General features: G+C 36.1%; 1 protein-coding gene across 1 annotated transcript in view; it reads right to left on the reverse strand.

The window, feature by feature from the left end:
- Window positions 1–16,456, reverse strand: part of DPYD (dihydropyrimidine dehydrogenase) — a 994,283-nt gene that overhangs the window by 230,437 nt on the left and 747,390 nt on the right. The window contains exons 17-18 of the mRNA XM_006169013.2: window positions 15,401–15,521; window positions 14,452–14,571 (exon numbers count right to left, since the gene is read on the reverse strand). Of these exons, the coding sequence (XP_006169075.1) occupies window positions 14,452–14,571; window positions 15,401–15,521 (241 nt within the window). The remainder of the gene's footprint in view (window positions 1–14,451; window positions 14,572–15,400; window positions 15,522–16,456) is intronic.

Consider the following 16,456-nt stretch of genomic DNA (forward strand, 5'->3'; position numbering starts at 1 on the left):
GAGTGGTTGAGAGAGGTAACTGTCACATGGAGGTTAAGTGTATGGTATCAGGAGTCAGACGGCATGGATTCCAATGTAACTGGATACTAGCTGTGTGACATTAAAGAATTTACTTGACCTTCCTGTGCCTCAGGTTCTTTTCTGATAAAATAGGGCACTCGTTTTGCCCACCTGATCAGGTCATTCTGCTGATTAAATCACATAATATGTGAAAAACTCTCAGGACCTGGCACATAGTAAAGATGGCCTATGTTCTTTTGGACAGAATTTCTTACTAAGTTTCCAAATGCTCCCCAGCAAAATCAAGATGGCAGGGAAAGAGTAAAAGGTGGTCTGATCATCGAAACCTCACAACTGTACAGAGCTGACTACAAATAACCAAATGGCGTGTCTTGCATGTCTATCATGTGCCTGTGGCCTTCCTAAGCCTTGGATGAATGATTTAAGAAAAAAAGCAATTGCTCCTTCTACTAAGAAGTTTATGATCCAAACAGGTCCGTCATCAACCAGATCTGCTCATTGAATGGTAAACAATTTAGGAACATTCCTTGGACTCTCAGCTTCTGACTTCTTTTCATACACTCCTTCAAATTAATACACACTAACTGAAATTTTTCATATCATCTCATGCCAGATAATATTTAACGTTACTTTGTCTTAAACCTGGAAGAGTGAAAAATGGCATAGGTTTCTTTTTCACTTCCAAAAGAACTTAGTATAGGCTTTTCAGTCTCGATTTCTTCTTTCTCTCCATCTAATAAAAAGGTAGCATATCTGAATTACTCACTGAAGACAATGATAAAAATGGCTTGTGGTAAATCTTTGGGAGCACATCTAAGTTTGAGGCCAGGCTGCGACATCCTGGTTATATAACCTGGCAAGTTGCTTAACTATCTGGAGTTTGAGATTGTACGTTTATAAGATGGGCCTAATGATATCCACTTCATAGGGCTATTTACCTAAGGATGCCTATAAAGTGTTTAAAAATGGGCTAAGAACGTGAAGATGGCATTATTCAAAGGCCTTAATATTCCCACATAGCTGCCACCCTTTGCTGAATAGCCAGTGTTGAGGAATGCAGAAATGCTGACCAATTTCATTAGTTGTACAAATGTCTGTCAACATAAATTTTGAATACCACCAACAGCACTTGTTAACAAATACACGGAGGTTTATTTATTGATGAATGGAAATCTTAAAATTGCAGGTGCTACCTGAAGAGACATAGTTAAGTTTATATAAAAAAGGAAAATGAAGGTATTGCTTAGATGTCATAAATTTGTATGAAGATTAAATTAAATAAGCTAGAGTCTTCTCAGAGAACTATATACACATAGTGTTACACCTCGCAAGGAAGTCTGTACATCCCACAAGTAAACTGGTTTTAAGAGAATCTTCTTCCACGTCCCTAATTTCCACATATATTATTTCTTCAATTTTATATGCCCAAAAGAGTGCAGTCTAGATACCATACTGGTTCTTCTGACCCCAACACCTGTGTCTTTAATCCTTCCCCTACCTTAGAAAAAAGCATATTTTTCAAACATTTCAAATATTATGACAAATTGCCACAGAACATTAAAAAGTCCTTGGTATGAAAAAATGATAATTTAAAATATCAGTGTTGGTTTTATGAAAGTGATTGGTTTGGGACCAGTAGATGGCATAATGGTTACATTGCTAGACTCCCACATAGTCAACCAAGGTTCGAGTCCCAGACTAGGTGACTTAAAACTCAGTCCAGATGCATGTGCATGCATGCTTAAGATCCTGGGAGGAGAATGGAAGAGAACGGATTGTGACATGGCCATCCTTCTGGGGGGTGATTTCTCACTTCCTATCTCTCTGTCTCTCCTATCTCTCTGTCTCTTCAGCAAGAACACACACCCCATAGCAAAAATCTCTTTAAAAAAGTGATGTGTTTAAATGATTGAGAAACAAATATTTTAACAAATCATATCGCTTCTAATCTACTGCTTTCAACATAATTGAAGTGGGAACTCATTTGAGCCAGTCCTTGGCCTCGAGGTTAAGGCAGTTGGATCTCATATGGCCAAATTCATGGTCTGAGTCTCAGACCTGGCGACTTCAGAAACAAATCTGGTGTGTGTGTGTGTGTGTGTGTGTGTGTGTGTGTGTGTGTACATGCATGCTCAAAATCCCACGGGGAAGGAGAGAAACAGAAGGGACTGCGGCATGACCACTCCCCATTGGTGGAGAGGAGAGTGGTGATTTCGATTTCTCCCCTCTCTTTCTTAGTCTCTCTCTAGCAAGCATACATTGCTAGACTCCCACATAGTCAACCAAGGTTCGAGTCCCAGACTAGGTGACTTAAAACTCAGTCCAGATGCATGTGCATGCATGCTTAAGATCCTGGGAGGAGAATGGAAGAGAACGGATTGTGACATGGCCATCCTTCTGGGGGGTGATTTCTCACTTCCTATCTCTCTGTCTCTCCTATCTCTCTGTCTCTTCAGCAAGAACACACACCCCATAGCAAAAATCTCTTTAAAAAAGTGATGTGTTTAAATGATTGAGAAACAAATATTTTAACAAATCATATCGCTTCTAATCTACTGCTTTCAACATAATTGAAGTGGGAACTCATTTGAGCCAGTCCTTGGCCTCGAGGTTAAGGCAGTTGGATCTCATATGGCCAAATTCATGGTCTGAGTCTCAGACCTGGCGACTTCAGAAACAAATCTGGTGTGTGTGTGTGTGTGTGTGTGTGTGTGTGTGTGTGTACATGCATGCTCAAAATCCCACGGGGAAGGAGAGAAACAGAAGGGACTGCGGCATGACCACTCCCCATTGGTGGAGAGGAGAGTGGTGATTTCGATTTCTCCCCTCTCTTTCTTAGTCTCTCTCTAGCAAGCACATGAATTCTCTAGCAAAAGAAAGAAAGAAGAAGTAATGGAATTTCCTAATAATTTTTTGGACAATCAATATTAAACTTTGGCTTATAATAGGGAAGGTGTTTGAATATTTGAGTGAAATGACTATAATAAAATTTTCTTCAGTTTCCTTCTGTAAATAAAAGATTTTCAATATTCATATCTATAAAAATAAAAGTAGAATAGAACTGATGCTGAACCCTGAATTTTTAGGAATAATAAACTTCAGAGGAAATATGATTAAATTGCTTTTAAAAGTCATATTTTTATCATTAATAAATGTATTTCTAATATAATTTATTTTAGTTACATAATCAACAATATTTTTGATACATTTATATTATTTTGATAAAATATAAATGATAAATTCTAATAATATAGGAGAAAAATTTTATTAACTAAAGACATAATCCAGGCATTAGAAGGCCTAAATGCCCATTATAGACAAATTTTATTAATGAATAGTAATTCTAGGGACCAGCAGTTGGTGTAATGATATGCCACTAGACATCCATGTATTCGACCATGGTCGAGTCCCAGACCCAGTGGCTTAAACTCACGCTGGGCGTGTGTGTGTGTATTCCCAAGATCCTGAGAGGAGAATGAAGGAGAAGGGATTGTGGCATGGCCATCCCCCATGAGGGGGTGATTTCTCGCTTTCTGTCTCTCTGTCTGTTTCTGTCTTTCCGGCAAGCACATGCACCCTATAGCAAAAACAGCTCCCCCCTCAAATAATAGTAATTCCATAGGATTATTCATAAAAGATGTTTAAACATAAAAAATTATAAATACAGAGTAAAATTTTGTGGAGAAAATGATCAGAAATACCAAGTTTAAGGAGAAAATCTTATGTAAAACTTTTCACATTATTTAGAGATTTTTAATTTATTTTTTACTGTGTGATTATAAGTATAAACTAATACAGTGGTTTTACACAGGCTCAGGTTTATTTTATAAATAATGGAGTGATTTCATACTAAGAGTTAATATTTACAGAACATGAAATGCTGTGTCTTTTGCTACCACTTAAACCCCAAATTTGTAAGGTCAAGCTTAAAATAAGTAAGGGGTACTTTGTTTATAAGGTTTTAATTGTGGAGTATATGTGAGCACAAAAATTCACAGACCACTGAAAAAACATATGTAACACATTCAGCACACTTTCTAGCCTAACACTTGTTTACTGAATTGAGTGTAAGAGTTAAACTCTTTAGGGACCAGCAGATAGTGTGATGTTTACGTTGCTGGACTCCCACAGTTGACCGTGGTTCAAGTCCCAACCTTGGTGGCTTAAAATTCATGCCAGACATGTGTGTGTGTGCCCAAGATCCCAGGAGGAGAATGGAGGAGAAGGGATTGGAGTGTGGCCATCCCCCTGTGGGTGACTTCTCACTTTCTGTCTCTCTGTCTCTCGGGCAAGTGCCTGTCCTTATAGCAAAAATCTCTCCTAAAAAAAGAAAAAAGAGTTAAATTTTCTAAATCTTTGATCTGAACTCTTACCATTACTCCTGCATCATCTTGGTGGTTTTGAACCTTCAAGGATCAGATAATATACGGGTATCTCAAAGGTTTACTATGCTCCACACAAAAGGCCTTTTGGAATTCAGGGAATGGTACTCTTCCTGAGAGGCACATGGAATTAAAGTGTTGGGGTGGCAGACCAGGACATTCTTCTAACCAGATGAAGGCAATGAGCAACTTCCATAATTGACATAGCATCATGAACAGACTATAAACATCACTTTGGAAGGCACAGTGTATAGTGTAAGTGTGCTAACAGTGGAAACACCATGCTTCGGAATAGCTTATCCCCACAACCCTGATTATCTCTTCCCTTCTACTGATAAAAGGATATCATTGTATGGGGATTATAGGAAAGACATAAAATAAAAGACAAGAACAGTGGGCTATCAATATTGTTGTTTCTTACATATTGAGAGCTTGAGGAAATAGGTAAATTTAAATTTACATGTAAGCCCTTGTCCTGGGAGAGGATTGTTATTATTCAATTTGTTAGTATTTCTATGAAGTTTCTCTTTTCAAAAAGCATAACATTTTACAACTATAAGCTTAACTTTACCTTTGTCTGCCTATTACACTTGTTTCTATTTCAAAAGACTACTGAATATCCATAAATTATCTTCCATGTCACTAAGAATGAGTTCTCTTTGTATAAATAATGGTTTGTATTCAATGTTTAATCTAAAAAGTGATATATTCTTTTACATTATGAGACCTCAAATACTGTGTTCTATGACTTTTCAAGAATGAATTTCTACCTTATTTAATACAATTTGCTTCAGGTATTTACCTATGGGCACGGATTGTGCGTTTACCTATAGAGTATCACAACTATGTAATTTTACCATTAACTAAAACCTTTGGCATTATTTTGTAAATAATGTATTAAAACCAACTGCTCAATGATGCTAATTTTTCTTCATCTGCTGTGCTCAATGTGTGGTTCCCAGACCAGCAGCCATGGGACTTGTTAGCAGTGTTAAGTTCTCAGGCTTTTCCAGACTTCTACATCAGAAACTCTGTGGCTAAGGTGCAGCAATCTCTGTCATAACAGGCCCTCCAGGTTATAAGGAATTCTAAAGTTTGAGAACCACTCACCTACTAGACTCTTGCCTCACCAATACGATGTCCATAACCAAAAATGGCGGCAGTGTACAAGTTAAATAAGAGTATTTCCTTTTATCAACATAGATGAATCCCAATATGTAAAGGAATCATAAATAGAAATCTTAAATCCCAAAATTAAAGGTTAATCTAATTTCTCTTATGTAATCAGGCATTTCCTTTCAGCAGGTTTAAAGATCTTCAGCTACTTAGCGGCAATGACATTTTGATAGTCCTCTAGATGTGAGGAATAAATGTGTTGGCTTTATAGTTAGAGTAATGCTGGAGAGTTTGGTCTGATGCTTAGGGATTTAAGACGACAAATGGATAAAGATGGTGAGGAATCTCATTCTAGTCATGCCCTCCTTTCCTAATTTCCCTTTTCACTGTTTGGCTTCTTCCCCTTTTCCTTAGGGAGCTGAGTGATTGATAGCCTAATCCAATGACTGTATTACAGCTGCCTCAACTAGGACTCTTTTCCTTATCATTAGCAGTTAGCCTATGGTTAAATTCACAGCTCACTGCTTGGTACAGCCCCTGAGATTTAAGGGTCTGGCCTTTAGAAAATATTTAACATAAAACTGAAATCTTGACATACTGAGAACTCAGTTCTCTGCAAGGCTTCTTTAATTAATCCAATGTACTGTACCATTGTTCTGTGTGAGACTGTGACATGGTGAACTGTTTCTGAAGCTTACAGAGATGTGTAGTTCTAAATTAAACAGCCACTGACGTGTACCTACACTGATTTTTTTAGTACAGTAGATATGCATGAATCTGTGAATATTTAAATTCAAGCTCAAACAGTGACACAATACTTTCTAGTTTTACTTTCATAATAGGACTTTTTTGATTAATTTCAAGCTTGAAATCATTCTTTATGAAAAACACACACAGAGGAAAGAAATTTAATAATTCATTACCATTGCTGCAAAGGTAAGTTTTCTTAATATGCCTGTCAGAGTCCTTTGGTTTACAAAGTCTATCAGATATTTTCATTGAAACTGGTACTGGCATCAATATATTTTCCTCATTTTGAATAAGAGGAAAATATATACAATATCCCCATACTCATGGATTTGTTGACCATTACATACTATTTGATTCTATTCTGTATCCGTAGGACAATAGTTATTTTAAAACACCAAAGGAAAGGATGTAGACCTTGATCTATGCTTTAAACCTTTGCCCTTGCTCCAGTCCGTCGATGAGCTGTATGCGTCTATGAATATGGCAGCTGAGTCCCAGTTGAAAAATTATGCATCTCATAAACTGCTATTCTGCTGAAATGTCAAGCCAAGGCAAGGCTGTACCTCAAACTCAGCACTTGGCATTTTCCTTCTGTCTGCTTTGTTGCCATGAAGCAAACATGAACAGTGAGGATTTGTGTAGGGCAGGTAGCAGGAGCGCTCACTGTCAAAAATCTATTATTAGGTCTCTGATCTTCTGCACAGACCAACGATGGCTGAACAGTAAGAAAGTCAGCCTCCAGAAAAGGCAATATCATGAAAAAGGGGATTCTTTGTCAATCTGTACATGAATATATTCAAATGAACATTATTTAAATGAGAATATTTCTGATGGTGAGCTCCCTGCAACCAAAGTGATAATTTATAAGAAAATTATAATTCAGCACCTTTATTTGATATGCCTACATTTGACTGTTACACAAATGTAGTACATATACATGTATAATGAGATATTTAGTAATTTGATCAGTTAAACTTGTTATAATCTGAGAATGTTTTTACGTATGATAATAATAGACTAGATTTTTTTTGCAAAAAAAAAAGGAAAGCCATAGGTGAGTATGAAACGGAAGGCTCTTCTTTTTGGCATAATTTATCAACATACCTTCTATTCATTTAAATTATATCTTTATCAGGTTATTTTAGACATTTCAATGCTAAAACCTAAGCTCTTATTGATAAAGATAGATACAATAGATAGCTTGAATTTTATGACAGATAGTAGGCGTGTTTTTTCTAAAAGGATTTTATGCATCAATACTCATGTGATTGACACATAAAAAAATCCAGCCCATTAAGAACTACTTCCTATTAAAAATACCAACACTGTGGTTTATGATATAGTTGATGTATAGTATAAGAACTTAACTTAATCTTCCAAAATCTTTAGTTGCTTGCATGTGCAAAAATAATTACTTGAAGCAAAATGCAACTAAAACTTTTGAGTTTCCAATCTATTAGATGCTTCGTCATCTTCCTAATTTTACAAAAATATTCACTAATGAATACATTAAAGTAAGTTCATGATTGGTGCGGGTTACACCAGGTTTGTATTTATGTAGTGTCCAGATACTGCTAAATTAATGCATGGTCCCAACAATTCATGCCTAAGTAACTACATTAAAACCAAACAGAAGATACACAAGATGAAATCAATGCTTAAAATCCTTTATAAAGCTACGATATTGATTCATGTCTGTGTAAGTTTTCAAACTTTCTACTTTACAATAACTTCCACCCCATATTAGCATAGAGTTACAAGTTAATAGCGACATTTTTAACTTGTACTTTCTTTCATTGGTATTTCTTGTGATGGTTTTATAACAAAAATACCTTTTGGAAGCTTGTAACCATAGAGTTCAGTCAGAGTTCAGGGTTCAGTAGCCCTTCTAGCTACATTTCAAATTATTCATAACTTAAGAGACTGTACAAACATTTATGGAGTACACCATAATTTGAGAAACACACAATTAACTCTTAAACCTTCAGTAACAGCCTATATGGAATTAGAAAACCTGGGCTTAAATAAAGATAAAATCTTACAGGGCATCTTTGATGAAGTATTCAGAAATAACAAAATTTAATAATAATGTCTTAACATTGAACACAATGTATTCTATCATTTTAACAAAGTTTATACATAGTCAATAGTTTGAAAACAAGCATCCAAAATTTGAAATTGGGAACAATATTTCCCTTTTTTGGTAAAATAGATCAAATATGGTCAATAAAATAATTTAAAAGAATTAGTTTTTCAAGCCTGTAGTAAATAAGTTATTTTGAGCCTAAAGTACCTGTCATCATTTCAATTAAAGTGCATTCTGCAAAGCAACTACAGAACATCTCCCTGTGTGTGCATATATGTACGTGTTTATGTGTGCAACAGACAGAACATTTACAGGGTAGTGGAATTACATAAACCTAAGGAATATGCCCATCTTCCCTCAGTAAAAAGCACTAAAAATATAAGAAATAACAACAAAGGTTTTCAAATTAGTTTGCTCCATTTAAAGATATTTGATTTCTCTTTCCTCTAAGCAACTGTAAATGAATATAAGTTATCCTTGGCAAGTCAGTGGCAATAAAGACGTTATCCTTAGTTCATGCCATGCAGGACTCATTCTTCACCATCTTGATAAGAATTTTACCAACAGGGAGGACTTCATGTGAAAATGACATACCACAGCTGGATAACACCATTTATGCAGGTGACAGTACTCACTGGGTCAGTGGCTGGCTATGTTAAGATGCCCTCATTATTTAAAGACAAGGTCAGAAGAAAGGTCAACGATTGAAACTAAAACTAAAAAAGAAAAACTAAACTGAGGGTAAAATAAAGTCATTCACTCAGTGATGGAGTTTGTTACAGATGAGATTAGTGTTTCTTTCAATCAAATAAAGCTGAAGAATTTCTTCCCCTTCCTTCCAAGAAACCCAATAATCCATTCAACTGTGTAGTGATATACTAATGACCTGTTATTTGATATAATTAAAGTTTTCTGTACAGAGTCTAGAAAAAAGGAAAGTTAGGTATTAACAACCTAGTGGTTATTCTATACTGTCCAAAGAAAGGTAGATAATGAGATGCTTCAGAATCAAGGATTTAGACAGAAGTACTTACATGATAGAGTTTAGTCAGTCTGCCTAGTTCCCCAGGATGAACTAAGAAGCTAGTTTATGAAAATATACCTTATAAATACTAAAAAAAATTTTTTTAATATACTGTTCTCACTATGAAATCACCCAATCTATAATTCAACCTTTAGTGGACCCATGCCATTAGTATGAATTTTGCCAGGTATTTGTCCCATAATTGAGAATCGTGTTTATACATCATTCTTTTATGAGTTTGGTTCTGGGCTTAATGATTTATTTAACAAGGAGGCCACTCTAAAAGAGTAGCTTTCAAACAATTTTTTTTTTTTTTGGAGAGGTTTTCACTATAGGGCGCGTGCGCTCGCCAGACAGAGAGAGACATAGAGACAGAAAGCGAGAAATCACCCCCCAGGGGGATGGTCATGCCGCAATCCCTTCTCCTCCATTCTCCTCTCGGGATCTTGGGCACGCACGCACACACGTCCGGCATGTTTTTTTCGTTGTTGTTGTTGTTTTTGTTTTTGTTTTTTTTTTTTGGAGAAGTTTTTGCTATAGGGCGTGTGCGCTCGCCAGACAGACAGAGAGAGAGACAGAGAGACAGAAAGTGAGAAATTACCCCCCAGGGGTGATGGTCACGCTGCAATCCCTTCTCCTCCATTCTCCTCTTGAGATCTTGGGCACGCACGCACGTGAGTTTTAAGCCACCAGGTCCGGGACGCGAACCACGGTTGACTACGTGGGAGTTCAGTGACATAGCCATTACACTAACTGCTGGTCCCCTGGCATGAGTTTTAAGCCACTAGGTCTGGGACGCGAACTGCGGTCGACTATATGGGAGTCCAGCGACATAGCCATTATGCTAACTGCTGGTTCCCATAAACTTTATAGAAGTTAATCAAAGTAAAGCTAGCATTTTTACATCATGACACATACACATGCATACAATGAGTATAACTGAAAAAGAAGTTTGAACAAATGTTTATTCCAGTTATGTGCAAACTAATTCTGATATTTCTAATTCTGTATCTTTTACAAAGAAAGTTCTGATGATCACTCATTAAGCTTGATTCCATAGTATACTCATAAATTGGGAACCAATCTTTGAAAAACATTGCTCTTGAATCCCTATTAATCACATTTGAAATCCGTCAATGGGCATACTTTAGTTGAGATTCTATCTTCCCAATGCAAGTTACTGCTCCTTATTAGCTAATATATTTTATGAGAACAATATTGACACGTGATCATTTTTCTGTAGAAAGTATACTACCCTGAGTGCCTTGATCTTTTCTTATAAACAGAACAAAACATTTTCAAATATAGAAATCATATCCTGAGAGAAAAATAATAAAGATTTAGTAAAGAACTAAAAAATATATTGAAAGGATAAAATCTCATTCCCTGGTGATACAAAGTACCAAAGTACATGTTATATTTCAGGTAGCAATCCAAATTGAATTCTTTTTTTTTTTTTTTTAGTTCTTGCTATAGAGTGTGAGTGCTAAAGAGTGTGAGTGCTTACCAGAGAGAGAAAGAAGAAAAGTAAAAAAATCATCCCCTGGGTGGATGGACACAGAGCAGTCTCTCCTCCTCTAGCCTCTTCTTGGGATTTTGGGAATGTACGCACACATACTCGTGTGATTTTCGAGAGAGAGACAGAGAGACAGAAAGTGAGAAATTACCCCCCAGGGGTGATGGTCACGCTGCAATCCCTTCTCCTCCATTCTCCTCTTGAGATCTTGGGCACGCACGCACGTGAGTTTTAAGCCACCAGGTCCGGGACGCGAACCACGGTTGACTACGTGGGAGTTCAGTGACATAGCCATTACACTAACTGCTGGTCCCCTGGCATGAGTTTTAAGCCACTAGGTCTGGGACGCGAACTGCGGTCGACTATATGGGAGTCCAGCGACATAGCCATTATGCTAACTGCTGGTTCCCATAAACTTTATAGAAGTTAATCAAAGTAAAGCTAGCATTTTTACATCATGACACATACACATGCATACAATGAGTATAACTGAAAAAGAAGTTTGAACAAATGTTTATTCCAGTTATGTGCAAACTAATTCTGATATTTCTAATTCTGTATCTTTTACAAAGAAAGTTCTGATGATCACTCATTAAGCTTGATTCCATAGTATACTCATAAATTGGGAACCAATCTTTGAAAAACATTGCTCTTGAATCCCTATTAATCACATTTGAAATCCGTCAATGGGCATACTTTAGTTGAGATTCTATCTTCCCAATGCAAGTTACTGCTCCTTATTAGCTAATATATTTTATGAGAACAATATTGACACGTGATCATTTTTCTGTAGAAAGTATACTACCCTGAGTGCCTTGATCTTTTCTTATAAACAGAACAAAACATTTTCAAATATAGAAATCATATCCTGAGAGAAAAATAATAAAGATTTAGTAAAGAACTAAAAAATATATTGAAAGGATAAAATCTCATTCCCTGGTGATACAAAGTACCAAAGTACATGTTATATTTCAGGTAGCAATCCAAATTGAATTCTTTTTTTTTTTTTTTTAGTTCTTGCTATAGAGTGTGAGTGCTAAAGAGTGTGAGTGCTTACCAGAGAGAGAAAGAAGAAAAGTAAAAAAATCATCCCCTGGGTGGATGGACACAGAGCAGTCTCTCCTCCTCTAGCCTCTTCTTGGGATTTTGGGAATGTACGCACACATACTCGTGTGATTTTCAAGTTTCCAGATCTGAGACGTGAACCACAAATTTGGCCATATTGGATTCAGCACCTTAACCTCTGTGCCAACTACTGGCCTGCTATTTACCTTTCATATAACAACAACAACAACAACAATCTGTGATTCAAGCAACTCTTCTAAAAGTAGGTATTTCAATGTTCTGAGAGAACACTTGGGAAGATACTAGCACTGTACTATGGTAAAAACTCTTTAATTGCCAGAGGGTATGCGAGCTTGCTAGACAGAGACAGGGAGAAGGAGAGGGAGAAAACACCCCTCAAGGGGATGTTGTCATGCTGCAATCCCTTTTCCACCATTTCTCCATTCTGTTGGGATTTGGGCACACATACACATGACACTGTTTTTCAAGCAGCCAGGGCTGGGATTAGAATGGTGGTTGGCCATGTGGGACCGGACCCCAGCCACCAGACCACAGGGCCAGTCTATAATTTTTTTTTTTAGCATTATAAAAATACCTAGCATATCTGTGTGACTTTCTATATTAAAGCAGCATCTGAATTCCTGGTAGCCATATTTAATAAAACTAGAAACAGTATTTAGCCATTTTATATTTTTACCTTAGAATTTAAAGCCATTATTATTTAACACGATTTTGCTGGGCTAGATTTTACTATAACTCATTCTGAAGGTACTTTGTTATAGAGCTTGCTTCTGTCCTAAAATATATTATTATTGCCTATTTAAACTGCTTTTCAGATTCTATTACCTTTAAACGAAAGAAAGCATTGCTTTGCTTTAAAAGAGAAAAACTGTATTAATTTTGTCAATATGGCAAAAGGCTATTTTCAAAACAGATTGTTTAATGTGAAGGAACTTAATATAGAACCTATTAGAAATGAGGTACAAGGCCTTAAAAATGGTAGAGATTTTTTGTTGTTTAAAATGAAAGTCCACCCAGGCTTAGCTCAGCTTATAGCCCAAGTGAATATTTATATATGAATTTATAAATCTTAGAAATAGAGTTTTATGGAAATGCTAACAGGCCCTGAGGTATAACAGAACTTGTTTCAGGTACCACTATAATTTTCAGTGTATGTATGCTTAAAGACTTCAACACAAAAGGCTTTTTCTAATGTTGTAATTTTGTAGTTTTATTAGACTGAGTTATAGTTTGGGAGAATATTCAGAAATTGCAGCTTAAATGAGAAAACGTGAATAGTGTTACTTATATAAAATACTACTGCAATAGTTCTTTTATTAATTTTTAATGTTCAGCACCCTCTGTGACCTCCTTTATTCTCTTACTGTCAACATGGCTGGCTGGAAAAATTGAAATGGGCTGACAGAAAACACAGCGAACGTTTCAGCCCAACTCTGGAGTCTCCTGACTCTGCAGCACAGGCTAACGTGGTCCATGTTATTCAGCATTACACTAATATTTAAAGCCTTGTTTGAGAGCTCCTGATGAAAGACAGCTGTGTCTGGAGCCTGAGCAGGTGCTCCTCGTCAGCCTTCTTCTTTCTGACATTGTGAGAATGGCATTCAATTAAAAGCAAAATATAACCTTTTGTTGTTATTTTTTTATCATGGCCCATGGACACACTTCATACTCTCAAAACAGAATACCGCAGCATGTACAGAGCTTTATTTGTGTTTATTTGGCCTCTTCCAAAAGCACATTTTGGTCTGATTCAACAATTCTTTTCTCCAACAGTGGGCCACCGCTATGTTATGTATATTTACCATTTTATCTATCACCAAGGAGACTAATCCCCATACCACTACAGTCAAGAACCTAAGGTAGCATTGTCTTTTTAAAACTGAGTGTACGTTGTCACAGCAACAAAGTGCACAGGGCAAAGATACTGAACAGGACCTTGGAATTAAAAGTTCTTTTTCTTTTTTAATGCAGTGTTTGATGATAAGAAAGAGTCTTCAAAGGTGTGAGGTCTGCGAATGTCTTGTCAGCTGAACCTTAAATGCAATGCTTTCACGGTTTGGGACAGTTGTAAAAACAAGATTTTTCAAAGAGATTTCAAAATTATAGAAAGAGTGGAAACTAATGCAGACTATGAAAAATATAAAATTAAGTGGCTTATATTTTACTTGTGAAGGGCCCTAGAATTAGCCTTTAATGGTTATGGTAAGAGAACCATAACAATGAGAAATTCTGAGGAAAACACAGATCATAAGAGAACAAAATTCGTGCAAGGCCCTATCTTGGCATTTTATCCTTTCGTGAGCTTTCATATTCAATCTGTTACGTCCATCAAATTATTAGGGATATCAACCAGCAATAAGTTATGATAATTTGGGATCATAAAAACTATGGTACTCTTGCTTGCAACGTGACTTCCTGATTTATCAGCAGGATCCAAGAAAGCATAGTGCCAGGAGAGAGTAACACCTACCAGACACTCCTCCATATGTGGTCCGCTTTCCAGTACCCACTGCTGGCCAAGGCGTACCATCAGCTCTTAATCCCATCAGACCCGAGACAGTGTTGGTGGCTGTAACACCATCTGCACCACCTGTGAAAAACACATTTGCCTGCTGTTTTTAAAGACACTATGGGTGAAACCCATGCAAATCCCCACAACACAAGAAAATGCTCTCTACTTTCTTTTGAGAACATTTACTCCCTTCAAATGTTTTCAGTAATTTAACTTTTACAATTATGCATAAAATACCAAACACTGGAAAAAAGTTTTAATTACCATAACTTCATTTTCCCAATTATTATACAGACTTGTTTATGTCAAATGTTTTGTATTCAGTGTTATTTTCCTGTAATTTATGTCTTTGCCAGTCAGGGTGCAATTTTCACAGGATGGAACACAAGCACACATGATTTCTAAGGTCATGAACTGACTGCATGAGCTGTGTATTAACAGATATGTCTTGAGCATGTATTTAAGGCAGCATAGTAGGCCCAATGAAATATAAAGAAAACTAAAGACATTTCACATTGTGGAAGCTGGTATCTTTTTTTTCTTTTTGTTTTTAACCTTCATTAATGGCTCAATGCTGTTGCTGAATTATATTAGTATATTAGGAGGTCATTTACTTTGGAGTGGCTTATTGTGACTATGGTTTTGTTTTACAATTCTTTGTGTGTTAAGCAAGTGCTTATTAGGAAAAATTATAAATTATCTTGTGTTTCCAGGCCAAAGGATGGGATCCATTTACTAGCTTGAGTCCTGGTGTCAACCTATTACATTTGTGAGATCATGTGCACAATTTAATACTCTTCTAAAAAACTTAACAAATATATACACATGTGGTTTTGCAAAAAAACCCATACTTTAGTATGGCTACATAATTCAGGCCAGTATTTATTTGACTGGTTCTAGTTCTTACCTTCCTTTGCAGCTCTTGCGATGCTTACAATATCAGTGACATTTGGGGTCAACTTGGCAAAAAAGGGAACCTGAACTGCTTGCCTAACCCAGCGACAGATGTTCCGCACCAGCTCTGGATCCTGTTCAAATAGGTCAGTTAAATACAGAACATAATTAAAGAATTGTGATCAAAATGTATACTGGAACAACAGCAAGGCTGGAGATGTGCAAGACAAATCCAACTTGACAATGAGCTACAGGATATATTTCTCAGATTCCTCCTCAGTATTACACCTAGACTCATTAGGGAACTAAGGTTAACACACTTCAAGTGAACTGCAAATTCATCACATAAAGGTTACATTCCTCAAGGGAGCCTTTGGAAAATAAAATTACAAAGAACCACATGGAAGAGAGTATTTTCCACTTTTGCTTAAAAATAATATCAGAAGTGAAATATATACTTGTGATGGCAAATTCAGGAAACATTACAGAATTTCTAGTAATGTCATTGGTGTAAATCTAATTAAAAGTATATATATATAATAAATGTCTGATTCCTAGGTAAATGATAATGAATCTGGTGCTTTTTGTCTTATTAAAAAACTTAGTCTCATTGAGGCATATTCAAAAGAAAATTAATTTGCAACTTCATCATCAACCTAAATGTGATATACACTATATGCTAAAATGGAATAATTCATTTTGAATTAAAAATAAGCTACTCAGTAACTTAAGCTTACTTTTGTAAATGTTACAAAAATGTGTGTAGCAATTTCCAACACTCATTTACTTAAAAGAATTGATCAAAATGACAAAAATGAAATAAAATATCGAATGTTCAATTTAAAAAGCAAAGAATAGACATTTTTCTTGCCTGTTTTCTGTGATTTTTCAGGCTTTTATTTTCTCCTGGGACAAGTATCATTTAGAGGGCAAACACCTATCCTTTCCATTGAAATAACTGTAGCAATGTTCTTTGATTTAAACACATACAATGGTCCTTTTTTTCATTACTTTTAATGCAAAATTTATTCTGACAGGTACTGATAATGTGTTTTGATAAATTACCTTA

Source organism: Tupaia chinensis, unplaced genomic scaffold, assembly GCF_000334495.1.
Source record: "Tupaia chinensis unplaced genomic scaffold, TupChi_1.0 Scaffold146687_1, whole genome shotgun sequence".
NCBI classification, from domain to species: Eukaryota; Metazoa; Chordata; class Mammalia; order Scandentia; family Tupaiidae; genus Tupaia; species Tupaia belangeri.